Raw genomic sequence first — 21,561 nt, forward strand, 5'->3', positions numbered from 1 at the left:
AAAATAAAAAAAATGTTCTTTATATCGATGACTCATTAAAGAAGAACTTCTAACTATCGCCACAGATGGCTCAAATGTTTGGACCGGGAGTCCGAGACGTAATTCTACAAAAGCCCTTAGCTCTAGGGTTTTAAAAAAATTTTATCAAATAGGTTTCCCCGATTTCTAGAAGTTATTCTGGTTCTTTCAGTTATCTTTTCATTTCTATAGGGTGATAGAAAATGGCAGCATTGATACGTACAAAAGTTGAGTTGTTTTATGATGTTGTGTCCCCATACAGTTGGTTTGGGTTTGAGGTACCCATGCATATAACACTTATCCAAAGTTTTCTGGTTCTAAAAAAAATGATCATTTTTCTAAGGCACTATGTCGGTATCGCCCTCATTGGAAAATGGATCTAGTTCTTCGACCATTTTTTCTTGGGGGTGTGATGAATGAAACTGGAAACAGACCCCCAATGATGGTTCCATCAAAAGGCTTGTATATGCAAAAGGATCTTCTGAGAAATGCTGCTTATTTTGGAGTTCCATTAAAATTAATTGAGGTATCTTTTCAATTCAAATTTTATATCAGCATCCTACCTAGCTGTCTATGACTTCTATTGTAACAATTCCATGATCAGTGTATATCCATAATAATTAGCATTATTTTAGGATCCTTTTCATGTTATGATTGAGAAGGGAACCATAAAGGCCCAAAGATTTTTGACAGCCATTGGTGATAAACATCCTGAGCATCTTGAAGGTGTTTCACGTGAACTATGGAAAAGGATATGGTCTAGGGTGAGAGGGTTATGTAACTATATGATGTCTCAAACCTTTTGGCTGATTAATGCTTGTGCAGGGAGAAGACATTGTTGAAGATGAAAATTTACATCTTGCAGCAAAGGCTGCAAACATGGAAGATGTTCATGTACAAGAATGTTTGAAATTGATGAATGATTCTAGTGTCAAGTTGGCTCTAAAGAAATCCACAGAGGATGCTATTGAATATGGGGTATGAATTTTCTCTTGGCTCACGTCGTCATCCAAATCACTTAAATTCAGTATAGCGAAGCGATTCTAATAGATACCCAAGGATTGTGTGAGAAAAATCCTATAGAACAATGATTAATAGTATATTATTAATTTGTAGGCTTTTGGTGCTCCTACCATTATTGTTCATTCGCAAGGCCACCCAGAAATATTTTTCGGATCAGACCGCTTTCCTTTAATTGCTCAAATTATGAATGAAGAATGGAAAGGGCCTGCTCCAGGAACGAAAAATTTACTTTGATTTTACACAATAAACAAAAAATCACAAGGCGGCGTTCAATAGCTTGCCTACTTATTAGTATCTTTTTGTCATGAATATATTATTTAAGAAAAAAGTAATAAATGAAAAATGTAACCAAAAATTAAGAAACCGTTGAATCTTTTCCTTCAAGCAAGAGATTTTTCAATTGAAAAAATCTATTTCATACAAGTTCTGCGCTTCCCTCAACAAACTTCTTGGTTTAATCAAGTTTAAAAAGCGCGCCTTGCGCAGAACGGATCATGTGACCATTTTTGTCGTCTGCTCATTGAAAATCGAAAAGTAAACAAGTCAATGTGTTTCAAAGTCTGAGCTGATTATGGTAAAGCACATTATCTCCTAGCTTTCGTTTTCTGGCAGAGCACCTAGTATTCTTGGTCGTTTGATAGTTCGAAGTAAGAAGAAAGGGTCTACTGAAACGCAGGTGCAAGAGAGAGAGGTCTCAAGACTCAACCATTTAGAAATTAAGGAATGACGTCCTCTCCGAGAATCAAAGTTGAATTGTACTATGACGTTGTGTCTCCATATACTTGGTTTAGTTTCGAGGTAAGACTTTTTGCTATTTCATACATACTTGTGATCAAGTTTTTTTCCCCTTCTAGGTTCTGTGTCGCTATAGGTCTCATTGGAATATGAATCTAGTGCTTCGACCATTTTTCCTTGGAGGGGTTATGAAGGCATCTGGAAATAAGCCACCAATGACAGTAGCACCAAAAGGTATGTACATGCAGAAGGATCTTCAAAGAAATGCAGAATACTTTAAGATTGATATAAAACTTATAGAGGTAATTCAACCATTGGCTTTATAAACTGAAAATTTTAAGTTTAATTGAATTTTCAAGGATCCATACAATGTGCTTGTTCAAAAAGGATCATTGAGAGCCATGAGGTTTCTAACTGCTATAAATCTTCATTGTCCTGAGTATCTAGAGAGTGTTTCTCGTGAGTTGTGGCGTAGAATTTGGTCTAAAGTAAGTTCGAGAAGCAAAAATACAAATGAACAATTTATTGAACACTATGAGTAAGAAAAGTAATCCCTAGTTTGATATTAGGGAGAAGATATAGTGGCAGACGACAGCCTCATAATGGCGGCGAAAGAAGCCAAGATGGAAGAAAATGACATTGAGAAATGTTTGAGTAAAATGGATGATTCAGAAACAAAAGATGCCTTAAGAATGGCTACCGAACAGGCAGTTGATTACGGGGTAACGTCTTACTCAAACCTGAAGAGTATAGGGCATTCTCTGTCTCTAACTTAATGTGATTAAGTAAGATGGTGAGCCAACGTTTCTAACAGGCTTTTGGTGCACCAACTATGGTGGTTCATACTAAAGAAGGCCCAGAAATGTTTTTCGGATCGGATCGCTTCCCACTGGTGGCCCAAATGATGAATGAAGTCTGGAAGGGACCGATTCCAGATCAAAAGAGTAAACTGTGATGCTTGTTTCTTCCATTATGGGACTTTCTACTGCATAAATATGATTGTTGTTATGAAATGATAATATACTGGGAAGGGGATTTTAAGTAACCTTACTAAAAAAATAAGAAGAGTTATCTGTAGATCTACTTAATGTACATTAAGAGTTCCAAGGGTTGGTTCACTTTAGACACCATTATTTTACATAGGCTTAACAAACGTGTTATATGTATATAAATCTTGTTAATGAAATAAACCGCTTATTTCGCTGGGCAGGATGATGCTTTCAAGTCTAGTTTAAAGCTAAAGCGGGCTTGCAGTTGTCATGGGAACGAAGAAGCGTCTGCTTACTACGTCTGTCATTTTCGGCTTCAAGGGTTTTGGGTTTTCAAGCGCATCGTTCTCGTTCGTGTACACCATCTGGCCCGGTCAGTTCTTGCTTGGTGTTGTTCACGCTATAAAGTGATTTTTTTTCCTGCTCTTTTCCAGTACTATAATTGCGCTTTGGGTAAGTTTGTTGTTTTGTTTCTTTGTTATTCTTAGCCCCATTGGGCAACCATATCCGCAAAGTTTTCCCACTGTTGTTCTATCGATTTTCACAAGTAAAAGCAAATTGTGTAACTAAAATCAGAAAATCCTGTTTCAGGTTTGGAAATAAAAATGGTCATCAACACAGGTCATCCAGATTTGGATAGCAAAGTTGGGGATTGGTTAAATTGGGATAAGGTACATGACAGAATTTAAGCATATCAGAACTTCTTAAAATAATGTTGTGTTGTCATTTTCTTAACAGAATGAGAAAAATATAGCTGAAATTGAAGATCTACTGAAAAAAAATGAGACAGCAACACTTGCAAAAATTTTTGGAAATCGTTTGGAGTTCGGAACAGGCAATAAATAGCAAAACAAGTTCTTTTTGTTATGTTTACATTTTTTTTCTACAACAAGTATTTTAAAACCTTGCAGCCGGTCTTAGAGGGGTTATGGCAGCTGGACCCAGCAGGATGAATGATTTGACAGTAATCCAAGCAACACAAGGTATGGCGAAATATCTTCTAGAATGCTTTGATGATGTCAAAACCCAAGGCGTGGCGATAGGCTATGATGGTAGGCACAACAGTAGCAGGTAAAACGTGGAGTATCGTTGTTTTCGTTGCTGCTGTAAAGAAACTAATTCGTACTTTTGGCTGCCTGTATTCAGATTTGCTCGATTGGCTACACGAGCATTTATTTCAATGGGCATTCCTGTCCACCTCTTTTCTGCGCTAGTCCCTACTCCCTATATCCCATTCAGTGTATGCCAGCTTAAAACAAAAGCCGGCATCATGATAACTGCTTCGCACAATCCCAAAGAAGACAATGGATACAAAGTCTATTGGGAAAATGGAGCACAGGTGTTTTTTCTTTCTTGTTTTCCGTAAAAAAGTGTATTAAAAGTGAAAACCTTAATTGTTTTTTTTCTTCCTCAGCTCATTTCTCCTCACGACAAAAACATTCTTAAACGTAGCCTAGACAATTTGGCTCCATGGGATGACGCGTGGGACGATTCGGTTAGGGAACATCCTTTGGTTTCTGACCCTCTCGCAAACATAAACCAACTCTATTTCGATGTCCTTGCCAAGGAATGTCTGCGAAGCGAACTTAACCAAAAAACTGCCCTCAAGGTGAGTTTACCTCAGACGGCTATTACGTAATAATATGAGACCAATCTGATTTGCGTTTTTCCTTATACAGTTTACCTACACACCTGTTCATGGTGTTGGAGCTCCTTATGTTAAGATGGCTTTCGACACTTGCAAGTTTCAGGTAGTTGTGAAACAACAAAAAGAAATTGGATATTGAATCTTAACTATTTTCAATTACCATCAAGCCATACATCCCAGTTCAAGAGCAGATTGAGCCAGACCCTGAATTTTCCACCGTGAAATTCCCTAACCCTGAAGAGGGCAAATCTACTTTGAATCTAGCACTGGCAACAGCGTCTCGCAACAATTCCACTGTGATTTTGGCCAACGATCCCGATGCGGATCGTCTAGCGTGTGCTGAATTGCAACCAAAGTAAGCTGACAAGATGGCCAGCAGCAAATCCCTTTTTTAATCCTCTTAACTGAACGTCGACTTAATTGCAGTGGAGACTGGAAAGTCTTTTCGGGCAATGAATTGGGTGCTCTGCTGGGTTGGTGGATGTGGTCAAGAGCCGAGCATAAAGGACAAAATCCGGCGACGGCAGCCATGATCGCGTCAACTGTATCATCTAAAATCCTTCAGACCATGGCTGAACGTGAGGGTTTTTTGTTTGAAGAAACTCTTACTGGGTTCAAGTGGATGGCCAACCGTGGACTGCAGTTGCAGAAGGAAGGATACCAAATCCTGTTTGCTTTTGAAGGTTCGTTAGATAAATTGGCCACATGCTGGGCAACATTATCCTTTTTATTTTCTCCGCATCCACAGAGGCTATAGGGTTTATGTGCGGCATTCACGTCCCAGATAAAGACGGTGTTTCTGCGTCCGCCCATTTGTCCGAATTGGCTGTCCATTTGGAAAACAAAGGTACTACGCTCAACGGACAGCTAGAAGACATCTACCTCAAGTAATTACACTTTTTCTCCTGGCTGAATGAGTACAAATTGTTTTTGCTAATCGTTGAATTCATCTTAGATATGGTCAACATGTTACGCTGAACTCTTACTACTTGTGCTACGATCCAATTACAATAAGCCGGATCTTTGAACGTCTTCGCAATTTTGAAAATGAACCTAAAACGGTATTTATTTTTTCAAAACTATCTTGTGCTATATTGGTGCTGACTTTCTTATCCATTGTCCTCTCGTAGTATCCGAAATCCTTGATGAATGGCAAATATGCCATTAAAGGTGTCCGTGATCTGACAAATGGCTTTGATTCACGACAGCCGGATGGCAAGGCTCTGCTTCCAACTTCAAGCTCTTCGCAAATGATCACGTTCTACTTTGAAAACGGATTAGATGCGACCATACGAACAAGTGGCACCGAACCTAAAATCAAATATTACACTGAGCTTCGCGCTCCACCTACTCAAACGTAATGCTATCGAATCTTCACTATGCATCAAATAGTTTGTAATATTATGTTTCATTTGCTAGTGATCGTCAACAAGTCCAAGCGACTCTAGAAGAGATGGTTCAAGCTCTAGTGGACGAGTTTCTTCAACCGACGTTGAATCAGCTCACTCCCCGCCCTGAATGAATATCTGAAAACCGCGTGGATGGACACATTTGGTTGGAATCATCAGATGTGTATTGAAACGTAGTCAACTTACGTGTGTAGAACTGTAATGCTACTCATTTTGATGGATCCGCTTTTCAAAGAGGTAGGCCCAACCTCTTTTTTCCTCTTGCCTAATTGTTTGGTGTGATAAGTAGTTTTCAAAATCTCTTTGTTATTTGTTAGCCGTAGAAAGGTTATTATTATTGTCTGTGTTATTCCGGGGAAATGTAGCGAGAGCTTATTCACACATCCGTGAATGAAGATTACCACTTATGTTTTTGAACCGTTTGTTCGTTGACACTAAACATGTTCCACTTGGCGAAAGAGTGTTTACCAGCCTTTTTACTTTGTGTCTATAGAAATAGCCAACGGGCTCTTTCATATCGATTAGATGGGTCGAGAATGCTTGCAAAATTCTAAATCCGATGGATTTAGATAGACGAATCGATCAACGTGATCGTAGTACCGGCAAAGATGGGCTCTCACGCGCGGTCCAACTTGTAAACGAATTTTTAGCGTCGGCCTACTGCGGGACAAAAATGTCGAATCTTTTAAAATTCTTCTTGTTTGTGTATATAGGTAAAGAAATATGGGTTCCTTGTTTAGTCGTTGCAAAGTTCATATATCGCGCCGAGGCGATATATCAGGCCGTTAACGCTTTAATAGTTTAGATAGGGTGTGTTTACGACGAAGAGCGGGTGCTCGCTGCTTTCCTTCCTATTTTTACCCGATCCTTGTTGGTTTTTCGTTAGAAACCTAGTAATCGATGGTCTTCTCCGTATACACTCTGGCACTTAATTTATGTTCTTCGCATGCGGATGCATTTCATGGAGTTGTATATAACTCACGTCAGACACAGATGTCAAAGCCGAACTTTCCATAACCGTATTATTTATTTCTGTTTGACATTAAAGGTGGGAAGAAAGAAGGGGTGCTCTCGATCGCGGCAGTTGTTGTTTAAGCTGCTGCGTGCAAACACGTGTGCTAACCGCTACAAGTCGGGGGAATAAGTAAAGGGATGGCAGTTATTGATTGATGGGGAAAAGTTTAAGCGTTTGCTTGTTGTCGGGGTCTAATAATAAGCCGCTGTTTGGAGGGTAACCCCCGCGTCGTTTTGCGACGAGAGCAATCTACTCGAATGAATTGGTCTGCTCTGGTTTCCGCTAGCGGTGGCGTCTGCGTCTATTGTTGTCCGTCTCTCCGTTTACCCACATCCGCCCCAAAAAGACTAGGCCAGAAGACGAATGATGCCATTGTGTGTGGCTGAATATTACGTATCGATTCAACTTTGATTTCATTCTGTGCGAAGGGGCGATTTGGGTTTGGTTTCTTTTTTTGGCCAGTCAGCGAGTTTCCCGCGTGACAAATAATTACGTTAGCCTAGCCGCCATTGAGACGAGAGCAAACACCTCATCAAAAATGCAAACAGACGTAGTCGTACAGTAAGATGCCGTACGTGAAAGTGACACGCAAAAGGAATGAACTATCTCTTTCCAACTCCATATCCCCCAGTTGACTCGAAACGGTTCCATTTGGTGAGTTGCATCGCGGTCCAGCAAACAAGCTGCATCGACTTTTTTTTTTGTTTTATTTTCTTTTTGGGTCGTTTTCACAAAGAGCTGCAAAGTATGGACCCGAACTGAAGTAGAAGCCCCGCCCCGTCCCTCTAAATAAAAACTAACTATAACATGAACGGCCAACAAGTTTTGGGCCTGCCTAATCTTTTAGTGGTCAGTTTTGGTTTGTGCTGGCCAACTCCCCGCTGTTTTGTGTACACTTAAATGTACAACACTGTCACTATACCCCGTATGCGTCCGTCTCTCAGTAAACTGTCCAGCGGGACTAGAAGGGAAAGGCAGTGCACTCAGCTGATTTGACGGGACGGAACCGTTCCGTTCATAAAAGAGTGCACTCTCTTGCCCTGTTTTTTTTTTTTTTTGTTGTGATCTCCAGACGCGTGAGACGGAGGGAAAAAAAAAATCCTAGAGTGACGGATATACACTCTGGCGGACATCCCGCGATGCACACAAGAGGGAGTACTGGCTAATTCAGCCTTTTCATGCATAATGGAAAGGCAGCCCGCTCCTTGGTTGAACGAAATCACGCATTCAAGCATTTTCCTGCCACTCGTTTCTAAGTATAGATTGAACGGATCGAAGTCTAGATAGGAATAGTCCTATCTAAAGAAAAAAATTTGCATATTCACGCTAGTAAAAGTGTTGTCTATGGTTACACGTAAACGATATCCAGCATCCGCAAAAAAAAATTTTGTTTGTTCGTATCGTCATGTTACATTGAAGACTAGATTTGATCGCGAATGTTATAGCAAATGTTTTCTCAGTACTGCGCATTGGAATCAAATGTAATCTGATGATGCGGATGGCACGTGTGCGGGTTTATTGTAAGTTTACCTCTGAACGATAAAACGCCCACCTAACTCACCTTATTTGCATTTTGGCCCGCAGGGCCCAAATAAGAGTCTAACCGCATTTGGAAGGGTAATGTATGTGTATTTGTTTTCCTGTTGTCACTAGATTATAGAAATTGATGAAAACGATTAGCGATTACATTGACCAATAAGAGGATTATATAAAAAGAGAGAGATATTTTTAATAGCATAAAATGCGTCGGAGAAATGTTTGGGGGAAAAAAATGAATGATATTGTGCTGTACGCGTGCGTAGACACACACAAACATACACACACACATAAAAATGGAGAAAGAATACATGTTTTTTTTTTTAAACAAACAAAGCGTGGCTGCGATGAAAAAGAGGCTGCGTGTGCGCTGCCACCCATTTGAGAGACTGATGGCAAACTAACGAACAATGGGGAGAGACGATCCTGCAAGAAAAACAGAATGACAGGAAGTGACAGAGGAAATGCATGGCCGGCGCTGATAGTAAAACAGTGTCGTCAACTAATGGCGTAACGGAAACGTAAGTGTATAGAATCATCGTGGTCTGTGTGGGAGTTTTCTTCTTCTTTGGACATAAAAATGATCACTTTCACTGATGGCTGCTGGTTGGCATAATTTTTTTCTTCATCGCTGCATATGGAAATAAAAGATCTGCGCACTGATCTCTCCATGGTTTTGCTGTGGCTATTTAGTTTTCCCCTTTTCGTTTTAAATCCCAGGATAGCAATAAGTTTGTTGGGTAGGCGACCTTTTGTAATTTTATTCTTCCTTCCTTTTTTTTTCTTTTAATTTTCTTATCGTTTTTCTAGTTTCTGTTGCGACGACCGGCTCCGCCTGCACCGCCTGTTCGTTTCGTGAAATTAAATAAGAGCTTATTAATGGCCAGTTTTTTCTTTCTAGAAAACATTTTGTCGGTAGTTTTAAGCGGTTATTCCATCAAAGACTTGAATAGATAAACAAATGAAAATGCGCACTAAAAGCGCTTGATGGTCTGGAGGTCATCATCTTTCCGCACGAGAATGATTTTTTTTTTTTTTTCACGCATGCATGGGCGAGGATTAGGGGCGTTATTAATGAAACGTCGACCGACAACAACAAAAACTTTGATTTAAAACCGCCGAACGCGCTGCTGCCAAATATAATGACCGCGTCCGCATTGAAAAAAGGCTTTTGCTCCCGATCCTCTCGGTGGGGAATACTTCAAGTTGTGAGTGAATTAATCGTTACGACCGAGCTTTATTATCCGCAAAAATGTCTAGCTCCCTGTAATATTTTCTTGCTACGCAGCGGAAACGAAGGAAACTCTTCGCCCGACTCCGACTTTCTGTTGATGTAGTGGATTGGGGCGGTATCCATAGCAACGCTATTAGCCGAAACGATGGCACATTATTATCTTTCTTTTTTACTAGGACGAATTATTTCAGATATTGCGCTCAACAGTCTCGTTGCCTGACTACGACGATATTAAAACCAATTTCCTTTTCACGCAATTTCGACGGGATATTAAAAAATAAAAAAAAGTTGGCCAGATTAAATTCGTAAATGCGTCTGCTGAACAGCAGGAAAGTAAAAGGCCAAAGGAGCGTATGGTGCAGCCGAGTCCAATTTAACTGAATTGGAGTCAAGCTGTGCTGGAAATAAACGGAAAGAAACAAAAAAGAAAATTGCGGTTGGAAACCGTACGAACCGACGATGACAGATAATGGATGAAACGAGACGAGGTTAGCAAAGTGATTAAAATGATGAGAGACGGGTATCTATGTATATCATCAGCTATCATCAGCGTATACTGTAATATCGATCGTATATTGTGTGTGCGTGAGCGCTTGTACGTGCGCGTTCAAGTGCTGAGCTTTGAACTCTTGGACGGCCGAGGATTGGATGCATTCGTTAATTGAATGAGACTTTATTGAAGAAGCCATCGTCTTCAATACACGCGTAGGCATAACGACGTTCGACCTGAATTCGCTGTCAACTACTCCCCACCAGCAATCCGGATTTTAACAAGGTGATTCAAGTTGACTCTTTTCTGTTTGTGTTTGACGAGTTCTATTCGTCTTTTTTTTTTTTTTATCTCTGGCAAACACATATTAGATGATAATGCCTATTTTTCTTTCCCTTTCTATTTATGTGTCTTCCTTATTCTCTTTTACGTTTCTTTCAGTTCCGTCGTTGCGGAATCCATTTTGGTTGGGGCGCAAGATTGCCCGCAGACAGGCGTATTTACACGAAGAGCGGGATTCAATCTTGGCACCATTCAAATAAAGAAAGAGAAGAAAAAAAAACCCGACGAAGAACTAGGATTAAATATACAGAGAATGCCAACAAGGCGCTATAGAGAATGTGCACACGCCCCTCCTCGAACCGGAATTCTTTCTTCTTCCTTTAAAAAAAAAAAAATACGCTGGAAGAAGGAAAGAAGATAGAAAGAGTGAAAAGAGTAAAATGTCTTTCCCCCAATTAATAAATAATAAGCACGAAAGTCACGCTTCATTAATGAATGAAGCGTGAAAAGAGGCTAACCTTTTTTGCATTTCTTAGTGATGGTCTTGGATTGTTCGCAGCTGCTGTCGCCCTTTTTCAGCGTCATACTGCGCGAGCGTTGATTGGTGGCAGTGTTGCATTCGGACCAGGCGCCCTTGGTGTATCGGCAAGCTATTCAATACGAAAGAAATGAACAAGAAAAAAGAACGATCGATTTAATCAGGTAATCGATCTGCAATAAGACGTTGGTTCTGTGCACAATGTGCTGTGTATACAAGTTCCCAAAAGAGAAGAGAGAAAAAGGGAATTATTGAGCTTGAAAGAGAGAGAGAGAAAAAAAAAGGCGAGTGGCTGATATTACCTTTACCCTCTCCCCGGCGGCGTCTTTCTCCTTGCTCTGCGTTCCCCCTGGCGGATCCCCTGTTGCGGCCTCTTCCGGCTCCTTCCGGCTGGCTAGCCGATCGAACAACGCGAAGATTGACTTGGTCATCTTCGTCCTCCTCGTTGCTGCTATTATCCTCGGCCGTTGAAGCTTCGTCTTGCTGATCTTCAGTGAACAGCTCGTTATCTTCTTCAAGATCCTGGGCAGCAGCCAGAACGACAGCACCAGCCACCAAAAGTAAGAACAACGTCCACTTCATGGTTTCTTTTTCTTTTTATTTCGTATTGCGGGTTGTGCCTTTTCCTCTCTTTATTGCCAACCGAATTAGAGAGATTGGCTTCCTTTTTTGCTAGTTAGACGATGCCCAAGAGGTAATTCGTAGAAGGCTGTAGGGCTCGTGACAGTTGAGGGACTTTCTTTCTTGTTGGCAGCAAGCGGCTTCCAATCTACTTCGTCAAGAGCATCAAGAATTGGCTGTTATTTTAAAAGTTTTGTGGCGTGTGCGTTCTAGTAATCAGAAGAAAAGTCGTTGTCTCGTCATCAAAGGCCTTCTATCCTTTACAGCAGTTGTATATGCAGCTGTATAGGCTCGGTTGCATATGCACTGCGGTAACTCGGAAACTTTTGTTCGTTAAACATGGTGAAAAGCAGATGGCCCAGCCGGTTGGATGATGAGACCATCTATGTGTGTCAAGACAGGCCACTTAATTAACCGCTACAAAAGAATGGCAAGCGCCACGTATAAGTGAACTTCCTCTGCGTCTCTCTTTAGAGTTGGGGTGAAAGAAAAGAAGAAAAAAAAAAGAGGCAAATGTCACCATGGCGACCCTACGTGAAAGGCAGTTTCGATCTGTGTGTGTGTGTGTGTGAGCTCGGGAGTGGTACAATGGAATGGGGCTTCCCCTTCACTTGCACTGCGGACGACAACGACGACATCAACGAGCGTCGGCTCTATACGACGCTGTAGTGTCTCATTTCACGGGGCCATGCACTTAGCAATAAGAGCAGTTCACTTGCACACACAACTGTCTCCGCCCTTCAGTCCATATCCATCGTAAAATAATAACAAGTTCCCCTCTCATTCTGTTGGATTCTAGCGCCTTCTCTTTATTCTCAGGGTTGGCTGGATCGGATCCATTCCTTATCTATCCTTCTCTCTTTTGGATGTGCTAGCCTTGGGCTGCTGGACCTCGATTTGTCCCATCTCGTTTTAGCTGGAGCGCTTCTCTTTCATTTTGCTGTTCAACTTGTCCTATTATTCGTTTCGGTTCCCCTCCCACTCCAAATGTCCACTGCGACATACGATATACACACTGTCAACTTTTCAAAGTGCGTGACTATACTGTGATAAACTCCTCCCTAGAGATCAGCCGTCGTGATTTTCATCTACGTAAAAAATTCCATGTCCGCTGGCCTCTTTGGGTTGGTAAAAAGTGATTTTCGGTTGCAATCTATTCTCGTCCATCCCCGACGCTAACAATAACGTATGGGATTCAACCTCCGTTATCCATCATCGTCGTCCCCTTATTGATCTTATTTTTCCTATCAATTATTTATATCTGAGCAATGATTTTTCAGAGATTTGCCCGTTTTTTCCCCGTCCTTCATTGATAATTGAATTGGCAGTGATGCGAGCATGTCTTTGCCCACCGCTCATCAAGCGGTGTACTCTCACTGCAGGACAGACGTATCGACGAGCATTGTGTTGCTAAATGTATGTAGAAAATTGCCAGCAGTGGAACGTTGCGTTCTATTTTTCGTTCGACTGATAAGGCACGACAACGTTGATCTCCTATATCCTATTTTCCTTTTTATTTTTGGTCTCCTCCCACTCTTTTTTTTTTTTACAAAGTCAGTTAGAACTGGATATAAATATATGTGCCCGAATGGTAGAGTACCGCATCCACTGGGAGGGCGCTATCGCGACCGAACTCTGCACCAGTCACGAATTCGTTTCTTTTATCCTCATCTATTGGGAAATGATTTACATTTTCACTACAGACCTCGCGTTCTTTGAAGGACTTTGGGAAAAACCCACGTCTCGCGTGTTGCCGCGCTTTAGAATCTCTGCAAACTGTTTATACGCAGGCGATGTTTCACAGTTCAAAACAAAAAAAATGTTTTTCAGGCTTCCGTTTCGGCCGAGATCAACGAAAAGGATCTGCACATCAAAGCGCTAAAATATAAAATGGTGTGGGCAATCGATCGATTCTTCTCTCGTTTCAAGCGATAGGTAAAGCATCCTGTCCCAACAATGTACGACACCGAAAAAAATTGGCTTTCAATTGCCTAACCGAGTAAAACAATGTGACAGTGCATAGCAATTGATGTCGGGGTCAATTAAAACATCTACTTCATTCCAATAGCCACCGTTCGAACGTATAGAAAGCTCCACTCTGTGAAAACATGTGTCTATAACCACTAGATGTTCACGCTTATTTTGTTGGCCGTTGTTTCCTATTCGATTCCAAACTTTTCAGCGATTTCAATTCGACGTGACATAAACAAGACATCAGTGCCAACATATTCACACTTGATGGCGGACTGTGTGTATCGCGGGATAAACAAGACACATACGATAAAAATAACCGGGCAAGAGCCAAGAAAGCGGATCGATTTTTTTTTTTTTAAAGGAACTCTCTAGGCATTTCTTGTTTAACTTCGTTTCGGCTGCAGATGAAACGAGAATAACAAGACTCAGGGAAAAAAAAAAGAAAAAGAAAACAGGAGGGTGGCGGCAGTAGCAAAGGTTGTTGCTTCTCTATAGTTATTAGAACTTTCCCCCTTTTCCTTTTCATCTTCAACATTGTGTAGATACATTTAATGCTCCAATCAAAAACATTCCGTCGCTCTATGTAGTCCACCACAAAAGGTTTAATACGAGAAGGACGTTAACGGCCAGTATATATATACACGAGTTGAAGGAATAAGAAAAAAGAATTAAATCTGTTTCTTTTTTCTGATGGTGAGATGATGGCCGGCAACAAGTTTTTTGTTATAATTCTTTTCTTCTTAGGCCTTTCCCTTCAAAATTATTTTCTCCCCCCATAGTTTTTCATTTCTTCTATCCGTTATATTTTCAGAAAAGAAAATGTGGTCAGTGGGAAGAACCAATCAGCATAATAAATGGGCACGCGGAGAGGCCCGGCTTATATCCAGCGAGAGAAAGAGGGTTTTATGTTTAAATATAATTACCCGAAAGCAAAATAGCCAAACCGGCGCCTCCATGACGACGGCAACCAAGAAGGGAGGGGGGGGGGATTATACTTAAGAAAATACAAAAGAAACTCCAGACTGACCATAGATCAGATTTATGCCTCTGAGTTATTGTCTTACCTTCCCCTCAGATTATTTGATCCGATACCTTTTTTTTTTTTTTCCTGTTAACCCGAGCGATATGGATTTTCTTGTTGTTTGGTCTACCCGAACTAAAATCTTTTTCCTCCTTTTTCTTTTTCAGGACTCGCCAATGTTTTTCAATCCGCCTGTCTAATATGGTCTGCGTAGACGTTTATATATGTAGGTAAGGGCTACTTGACATTTTATTGCTTTCCGACTCATCTTTTCGTCTAGTGTGTGTACACTTATTCGTATTGCTGCGCTTGTGTCTATGTGCGTTGGTCTTGGTCTGCCATCCCTTTGGTGCTCTTCTGCACCGGATACCAGCACATAAAAAGCGAGAATCGACTCAAAAGAAAAGATGAAAGACGCCTAGAAATGTCTATGGAACAAGAATCCCGTATCAAAGAATCCCCTTCCAGTAGTACTACTTGTATGGAAAATAGCCCATTTCGCGTAGATTGAGACTGTCAACACTCATCATTTCTCGTCTCGGGCCAACGCGTTTCCTTTTTCTCGCTTTGTTTTGCTTTCGCTCGTTTACATAAACAGCAGTCTACCGTATGCTCTATCTGCTCGCATAACATTCCGCATGCCTGGCGCTGACGTGTCTATCTCGGTGGAATGGGCTCAGCTTAGCTCATCGCCTTATCCTTCACCGAAAACTTTTTTGCTCGGCTAACGCTGGCATTTCTCCGGCTCTATATAAACCAGCGTCGACTATCAGCGAAAGACAGTGTCAACTGGGAAATGGAGGAAATGGCGACGACTGCTTGTCATCGTCCTCTCGATCGTTCTAATACTATACAGCCTTATGACCACGCCAGTGTACTATACGCACAACAACTTGCGAATGGCTATACACACACACGCCGCTGCTGCTGCTTCTTCTTTATAGCCCGGCCGTCTCATCACATCACTGAGTTTCTCGTCTAGTTGGACTTGAGGGCGCTTTTCGGCTCAATCCACACGGAGGGAATCGGATTTGGCACGCGTTGAAAAGTCACTGCTGATGTTCGCGTCTTTTTTCCTTTCCTCCCACTCGCGCACAACGCTAATCCCTCTTTAAGTTCTAAATTTTTACTTGACGCCTAAAGCTTTCGTCGGCCAAAGTTGACAACAAAATTAGAGAATGTAACCAAAGCGGTTCATTTTCTGAATATGTTTTTTTTTTTTTTTTTGACATGTAGTTTTAATTTATTATTATTTTTTTTTTTTCGCTTTGGAAGGAGGGTGCGGGAATTCATTTTTCCGGGCTCGTGCACGAAATCAGCCATCGTTCACACCGGCACAAGCGCCAGTGACTGTGAAAGAGGGACGCAGGAGACCGAAAGCTGATGTCTCAGAGGAGATGGGATCCGAGTCACTGAATTCCCTTCTCTTCCCCAGAAACAGGGAAAAGCAATCATTGCACTATAAAAACTATTTTCAGCCTTCCTTTAACCATTCCAAAATAAAAGCCTCCCCCCTCCACCCTCACTCTTTGACCAGTTGCTTTTTTCTACTTCATCGAAACCCCTAACGGCTAACCCCTTTTTGTTTTCTGTTACAGAAAGAAGACGCTTACGTAATGAATAAAAAGGATCGCCTATAGAATGACAGCTGCAACAAATACGAGGAAGACCTGACACGTAACGCAAATAATACGACGGTAAATAATTTTTGATAGAGTTCAGTACCTGATTTAGATGGCAGAAGCGAAGAGTGCGGCTGAGGAAGGTTCGTGTGCGACCGGAATCGAGTGCGTCTGAGAGCTGACTGCTTCCTCGCTCGCCGTTCGAAAAGACTTTTTAGTTTGGGAGGCAAGCGGGTGGAGAAAGGGGAGGATATGTTGCTGTTTGGCCCTCACTGACTGGTAAAGCTTCCTCTCCCGTCTGCGCCGTTAGAAGTGAGGAAAAACACGATCTTCTTGTGCGCGCCACCAATCACCGAACAGACGGGCCATTTCCGCCCAACGTTTGGCCACGTTCTTTTATTTATTTTATTCCTTTTTTTCGTTTCCCTTTTGTTTGTTTTTTGAAATTTTAACCACCATTTCAATTCTGAACGTAAACTGTCAAATAATCGCTTGTGATCCGTGTTTATTTGAAAGCTACAGCAACAATGCCCTGGGAACGTTTAAAAGAAACGTAAATAAGCAGACAGATACACGACAGAAAGTAAATGGCGGGAACTAATCAAACACCCGCTGGGTGGTTGTATTAGAAACGTACCCAGGTCCGCTGCGCTAATTAACGGCCTTCGCTGCTGGGCGTCGAGCTCATGGATAGCATGGTTTAGGGCCATCGGTATAGGCTATTGACTGGCCTGTGTCGTGCATTGCACGCAAAAAAATAAATAAAGGAAGGTTGATTGGGGACTACGTTGGATGGGATTCAAGGCAGTGCACAACAGCCGAATACAATGCAAACACAAGAACTGGGGTTTCAATAGAAGATCTCTCTCCCTCTTTGTATTTGCGACGAACTCCCGACAGAAAACCATATTGTGAGCTGAGCAAGAATAGGTACGTGCGTTAAAATAGAGAAAGAATAGAGCAGGAATTCCGGTTTTGACAGCGATCGATAAACGAAGGGACGCTGCTGTGTTACAATTTTACAATTCAAACCAAACACGAGACATCTAGCGGACAGCATTCCTTACACATGATTCGTAAGTTTCAATCACTTTGTTAAATGATCCTCTACTCCGGGCGGCATCTACGACTTGTTGGAGGCGATCGGGTACTGTTCGATGAGCTGCTTGTAGAATGAAGGCAAGGGCTTTGGTGTTGAGTGATTCGAGCAAACCAAGGAAATAGTCAATGGCAAACAAATCGAGCTGTTTACGGAAACAATCGCCAACTATTTCGCTGTAATCAGATGCGCATTTGCTGAGCTCGTTTTCTCCGTCCACGTATGGCTCTAGTTTACTGCCAACGTGGCCCACCAACTCCAATATCTTACAATCAAGTGGTGCTGAACTGAAGGTGATGAAGAAGATCGTGACCGCTTGCACGGCACTTGCAGTTAAACTGGCCAATTCCTCCTCTGTGGAATCGCAGACGCTTTTCAGTAGAAAGGAAAAGTGAAACGATAAGAACGAATCAACACGGTCTCGCGCGTTCACTAAAACCAATAAAGTAAACTTAAAACAGCTTCCAACTGGATTAAAATAACGTATAAATACCGATTTCTATTTGCATAGGTTTATGTCTGCTGAAATTGTAAAACGCCGAAACCAGGGCGACAAATGAATCTCGAACCTCTAGTGGATAATCAAAAGCGATATCTGAGTTGCCACTTTGCAGTTGCTTTTGAGCTTCTATTATCCCACTAAGAATGTCTGAAACATCATAAATATGAATTAGCTTTTGACCACAAAAACAAGCATTAAAAAACCATACTTTTATATGGAACTTCTTCGTCATGTTTCATATGTCTAGTCAGGTTTTCAAGCAACTTAGCAGATCCAATTAACAACTCTTCTGCATAAAGGAATTTAGAAAAAAAAAACATTAATAAGTGTATGAAGGGGTGGTCAGTGAAGAAAACAATATGATGCAGAGATCATTATTACCTTTTAGAGAGTTTTCAAGGATGAAGGCAACAGACATCCATAAGGCTTCATCATCAAGAAGACTACTGCAGGATTTATTTTTAGAATAGTGATAGGATTTATTGTCAGAATAGTGAATCAAATTATCTAGGAGCCGAACAATCTGGATAATTGTTTGGGAGTCTTCACTAGACATCAAGTTTACTACACCAGTCAGCAACTCACTATCCAATAGGATTTCATGGCCTATCTTTTGTTGGCAAGATAGGTTTGCTAGGATTCCAATTCCAATCTCCTGTATTTATATTTTTATGTTCATTTAAAAAAATGCATAATATGCACTCATTAACACCTTTACCGTTAATCTTGGGGCTACACTTTCTTCAATGACACATTTTGCTAAGGATAAAATGTCATGCTGAAATAAACAATGTGCAACTTCTTTATCTGCAGACATGTCCCACAACAAACACAGGTCTGTTTCCAAGGATTCATCCAGTTCAACTGCATTGCTCTCTTGAGTTTCAAAATTGTTATGGTTCTTTGAGTATGAAGGCAATTCCTGGACAGTGAAACTTGTTGAAACTATTTAACTTGTCTATTAGTTTTATACCTCAGTAAGTTTCATTAAAGTTTTCAAGATCCACGATTCCGAATACAACGTATCACCTATCGCATCTCCTTTAAGTCTTTCGTCATCTTCCGTTATTGCTTCACCATTTTCTTCAACACTGGATTCATCAGAGTTTTGCTTAGAAACGGACATTCTAAATTTCTAACCGAGAAAAAAAAATTGCTGTCGAAAACTAACGACTGAAGCTAAAGCACTCTGAGATTTGTTTGTTTGTTTGTTTACAACATGACGGTATTTCACCTCTTGCCGCTAGGAGAACTGACAGTGCCGTATGTTACACTGTAAGGTCGCTAGATGTGGCTATTCCTAACTTTTTAGTTGGAATGCGTGCAAACGAAAGCATGATGTGCGTTTGAATGGGAAGAAAACAAGTAACTTTAAGAATTTCCTGCCGATTCCACGGCATTTCATTATTTTCGAAAAATACTGGTGATGACATCACCAGCATGATCCTGTCTCCATCGCTCCCAACACATCGGTCTGTGAAGTGATTACAACGGCTAATTTTCTAGGGAATTCGTCAGCCCATTTTTGTGCAATGGATTCCACCGATTTTGCCAGGACCCATGTTTTGGGAATCTAACGAACGAAATTCTCATTTCTCTGCTACTGACAAATCAGTAAGCTCCTAAATAATTTTTTTCTCCATTCAATTTTCGAATTTCTTCTGCAGCTTTACGACCCAAGTTTGAGTGATCGTTTTGAGTTTAGTTGGCTCTATGTATTGTTAACTGTTGTAAAAATAGACCAGCACCTGAATGCAATAAATCAGAAATTACTGATGTATTGCTATTTCTTGTGGTCCTTTGTTCGTAATTGATTAAACGATGGATCGAAAAACAGTTTAGGTTGTTCAATTAAACAAATGCAACAAATTTTAACTTTTAATTGCACTAGATTTCCCTTGTTCCTTTGAAATGTTAAGCATTTTGGCCGTTTTTTAAATAATTGGAACAAAAGTGCCTGTGGCGCAAAATATTTGTTTATCGGTTTCTTACGTTTATTGAAAAAACCTCAAGTCCAAGATAAAAACGAAATCTATTTTCTTGATCCTCGTCAAATTTTGAGTGGAAAACATGCATTTTTAACTATATCTAGAATTTGTCAAAAAATGAAAAAGTGGGAAGGCTATACCCTTCTCACTTTTATCAAAATCTGCAAAAATTCACATCTCTTGGAATTCGCTGAAAATTATACGGTATAGTCGAAATTGAATGCAGATTTCAGAAAACATATTAGTTTCCCCATTAATTATATAATTTCTTAATAAGACGCAATTAAAGTGGTTATGGGTATGGCGCATCTGGCGCATCATTTTTTATCTAAATCATACATGTTCATGGTATGGACAAATGCAAGAAGATTGAACAAAATACTAAAGCGCAACAAAAGAATAAAAGACTTCCAACTTCCGCCCACAAAGATGTTTAAGGTATTTGACATATCTGTAATCATGTTAATAAAGTGACTGTTTTGGTATTCTTATATTTGCAGGAAAAACCTAAAGTTGGAGCTTGATACATTTTTTTCTCATGGAAAGTTTTGTAAAACAAATGGCAAACTGGTTAAATGAAACTTGATTCCTTTTTTTTAATTCGTTAATTAATTTTTGTGTGTGTGTTTTTTGTTCTGTTATGGTGGAACGGTGGAGAGAAAAGATGTTCGCGAATATGGGCAATTCGAGATCCAAGTAGAAACGGAGTGCATATTGTTTAAAGGCTTATAGACTGGTATTACTGACCAATGTTGACAGCGTAGACAAGGTTACAGAAAGGTTGCATTGATCTTAATGGCTGGTGTACAATTACAGGACGAAAAATGTCATCAGCTGACGGAACAGCTGACATGCCCATAAAAATTCTACGGAGTTAGTTATTTCTCCCCTAGATGTCTTGAAAATATACGGGAAATGTCAGCTGTCCCGTCAGCTGTTCCATTTCGCGTGGCTTCTGACTGAGGATGGCTGCTGATACGAACTTCTCTCTTCTTGAAATTTTACCACCTATGCCGTGTGTTTTGAGTTGCATCTGGTGAATTCAATCAATGCTGAGTTGTTCAAGGTATTATGGTAAAAATTTATGTCAAAGAAACATCGTACCACTTATATTTTAAATTTTTTAAGGAGGAACATGGGGCTTTGCTAGCACGTTTTTCATCTCCGTTAGTCTGATATACCCATTTTGTTTCAAAGGTGATACGTAAAAAGAGTAGTAGTTATTTATAATCTTTTTTTCTATCTAAATCTCTTAAATTCTTGGAGGTGTCATCAGGTGATGTTAGAATTTATTGTTAATACTTTAAGTTTCTTAAATCATGCTTTCAGGTCTTTGGGATGTACCTGATGTATTGTGGTGGCATCAAAATCATTCTATTTCCCTATTTAAATATCTTAGATTCTTGGATGTGTCATCACGTGATATAAGAATTTATTATTAATAGTTTAAGTTTTTGTAATCATGCTTTTAGGTCTTTATCACCTGATGTACTGTTGTGGCTGTGGAATCATTCAGTGACTTGGTTCAATCCAGGACTTGGTTTCTTCGAAAATGGTTTACAGTTTTAATTTGCAGAGATCCTGGAGGCACCTGATGTGTTTCATTGGCGTTGGAGTCACTCGGTGACAGAAGAGAATGCCTCTAATGTTATGTTGTCAGTGTAAATAAAACATATTCAGTATCATTCTTGTATTTGTTGAATTATTACCTCTTTCAACGGAAACAAAGGAGTTAAAGATGGTAATGGTTAATTCCTTTTGTGATGCCACCACGTGAAGTTAGTTTGTTTCAGTCATTTTTTCCTTTTTTTATTGCC

The 21,561-nt window shown here is 40.5% G+C and overlaps 5 protein-coding genes and 3 long non-coding RNA genes across 14 annotated transcripts; 6 read left to right on the forward strand and 2 right to left on the reverse strand.

The window, feature by feature from the left end:
* Positions 1-19: 19 nt before the first annotated feature.
* LOC123469363 (glutathione S-transferase kappa 1-like) lies at positions 20-1,396 on the forward strand. 2 transcript variants are annotated; one of them, XM_045168191.1, is made up of 6 exons: positions 20-152; positions 211-296; positions 362-544; positions 654-782; positions 844-996; positions 1,135-1,396. In XM_045168191.1, the coding sequence occupies exons 2-6, from the start codon at positions 222-224 to the stop codon at positions 1,273-1,275; spliced, it is 681 nt and encodes a 226-aa protein (XP_045024126.1). In that variant the 5' UTR covers positions 20-152; positions 211-221; the 3' UTR covers positions 1,276-1,396. The 2 variants fall into 2 exon arrangements, with proteins under 2 accessions (XP_045024126.1, XP_045024125.1); XM_045168190.1 differs by having other exon boundaries at positions 73-296.
* A 166-nt stretch (positions 1,397-1,562) lies between these two features.
* LOC123469364 (glutathione S-transferase kappa 1-like) lies at positions 1,563-2,986 on the forward strand. Of its 2 annotated transcripts, none has more exons than XM_045168193.1 (5): positions 1,563-1,839; positions 1,896-2,078; positions 2,136-2,264; positions 2,346-2,498; positions 2,567-2,761. In XM_045168193.1, exons 1-5 carry the CDS (start codon positions 1,765-1,767, stop codon positions 2,585-2,587), a joined length of 561 nt encoding a protein of 186 aa, XP_045024128.1. In that variant the 5' UTR covers positions 1,563-1,764; the 3' UTR covers positions 2,588-2,761. The 2 variants fall into 2 exon arrangements, with proteins under 2 accessions (XP_045024128.1, XP_045024127.1); XM_045168192.1 differs by having other exon boundaries at positions 1,564-1,839; positions 2,591-2,986.
* An 82-nt stretch (positions 2,987-3,068) lies between these two features.
* LOC123469359 (phosphoglucomutase-2-like) lies at positions 3,069-8,600 on the forward strand. 2 transcript variants are annotated; one of them, XM_045168179.1, is made up of 13 exons: positions 3,069-3,218; positions 3,357-3,436; positions 3,504-3,600; positions 3,677-3,836; positions 3,912-4,104; positions 4,180-4,374; positions 4,445-4,516; positions 4,581-4,768; positions 4,840-5,096; positions 5,162-5,300; positions 5,369-5,474; positions 5,544-5,770; positions 5,833-8,600. In XM_045168179.1, the coding sequence occupies exons 2-13, from the start codon at positions 3,371-3,373 to the stop codon at positions 5,933-5,935; spliced, it is 1,803 nt and encodes a 600-aa protein (XP_045024114.1). In that variant the 5' UTR covers positions 3,069-3,218; positions 3,357-3,370; the 3' UTR covers positions 5,936-8,600. The 2 variants fall into 2 exon arrangements, with proteins under 2 accessions (XP_045024114.1, XP_045024115.1); XM_045168180.1 differs by having other exon boundaries at positions 3,085-3,218; positions 3,342-3,436.
* A 467-nt stretch (positions 8,601-9,067) lies between these two features.
* Positions 9,068-10,805, forward strand: LOC123469369. Its single transcript, XR_006642589.1, has 2 exons — positions 9,068-9,722; positions 9,784-10,805. It is a non-coding gene; the product is annotated as an uncharacterized LOC123469369 (long non-coding RNA).
* An 87-nt stretch (positions 10,806-10,892) lies between these two features.
* Positions 10,893-11,499, reverse strand: LOC116936374. The gene is made up of 2 exons (XM_032943522.2): positions 11,220-11,499; positions 10,893-11,029 (listed from the first exon to the last, which is right to left on the reverse strand). The coding sequence occupies exons 1-2, from the start codon at positions 11,497-11,499 to the stop codon at positions 10,893-10,895; spliced, it is 417 nt and encodes a 138-aa protein (XP_032799413.2).
* Positions 11,500-11,589: 90 nt separating this feature from the next.
* On the reverse strand, positions 11,590-19,787 carry LOC123469361 (protein SAAL1-like). 3 transcript variants are annotated; one of them, XM_045168185.1, is made up of 8 exons: positions 18,730-19,787; positions 18,475-18,657; positions 18,138-18,411; positions 17,965-18,045; positions 17,748-17,903; positions 16,793-17,686; positions 16,259-16,687; positions 11,590-11,686 (listed from the first exon to the last, which is right to left on the reverse strand). In XM_045168185.1, the coding sequence occupies exons 1-6, from the start codon at positions 18,880-18,882 to the stop codon at positions 17,202-17,204; spliced, it is 1,332 nt and encodes a 443-aa protein (XP_045024120.1). In that variant the 5' UTR covers positions 18,883-19,787; the 3' UTR covers positions 11,590-11,686; positions 16,259-16,687; positions 16,793-17,201. The 3 variants fall into 3 exon arrangements, with proteins under 3 accessions (XP_045024120.1, XP_045024117.1, XP_045024119.1); XM_045168182.1 differs by having other exon boundaries at positions 18,475-18,678; positions 18,730-19,054; XM_045168184.1 differs by having other exon boundaries at positions 11,590-11,689; positions 18,475-18,678; positions 18,730-19,054.
* LOC123469368 lies at positions 13,188-16,645 on the forward strand. Its single transcript, XR_006642588.1, has 2 exons — positions 13,188-14,763; positions 15,809-16,645. It is a non-coding gene; the product is annotated as an uncharacterized LOC123469368 (long non-coding RNA).
* A 259-nt stretch (positions 19,788-20,046) lies between the features above and the next one.
* On the forward strand, positions 20,047-21,429 carry LOC123469366. 2 transcript variants are annotated; one of them, XR_006642584.1, is made up of 4 exons: positions 20,047-20,182; positions 20,245-20,810; positions 20,873-20,941; positions 21,217-21,429. It is a non-coding gene; the product is annotated as an uncharacterized LOC123469366 (long non-coding RNA). The 2 variants fall into 2 exon arrangements; XR_006642585.1 differs by lacking the exon at positions 20,047-20,182 and having other exon boundaries at positions 20,351-20,480; positions 20,561-20,810.
* Positions 21,430-21,561: the final 132 nt, after the last annotated feature.

The sequence above is a fragment of the Daphnia magna genome, linkage group LG1 (genome assembly GCF_020631705.1).
Source record: "Daphnia magna isolate NIES linkage group LG1, ASM2063170v1.1, whole genome shotgun sequence".
Taxonomy (NCBI): domain Eukaryota; kingdom Metazoa; phylum Arthropoda; class Branchiopoda; order Diplostraca; family Daphniidae; genus Daphnia; species Daphnia magna.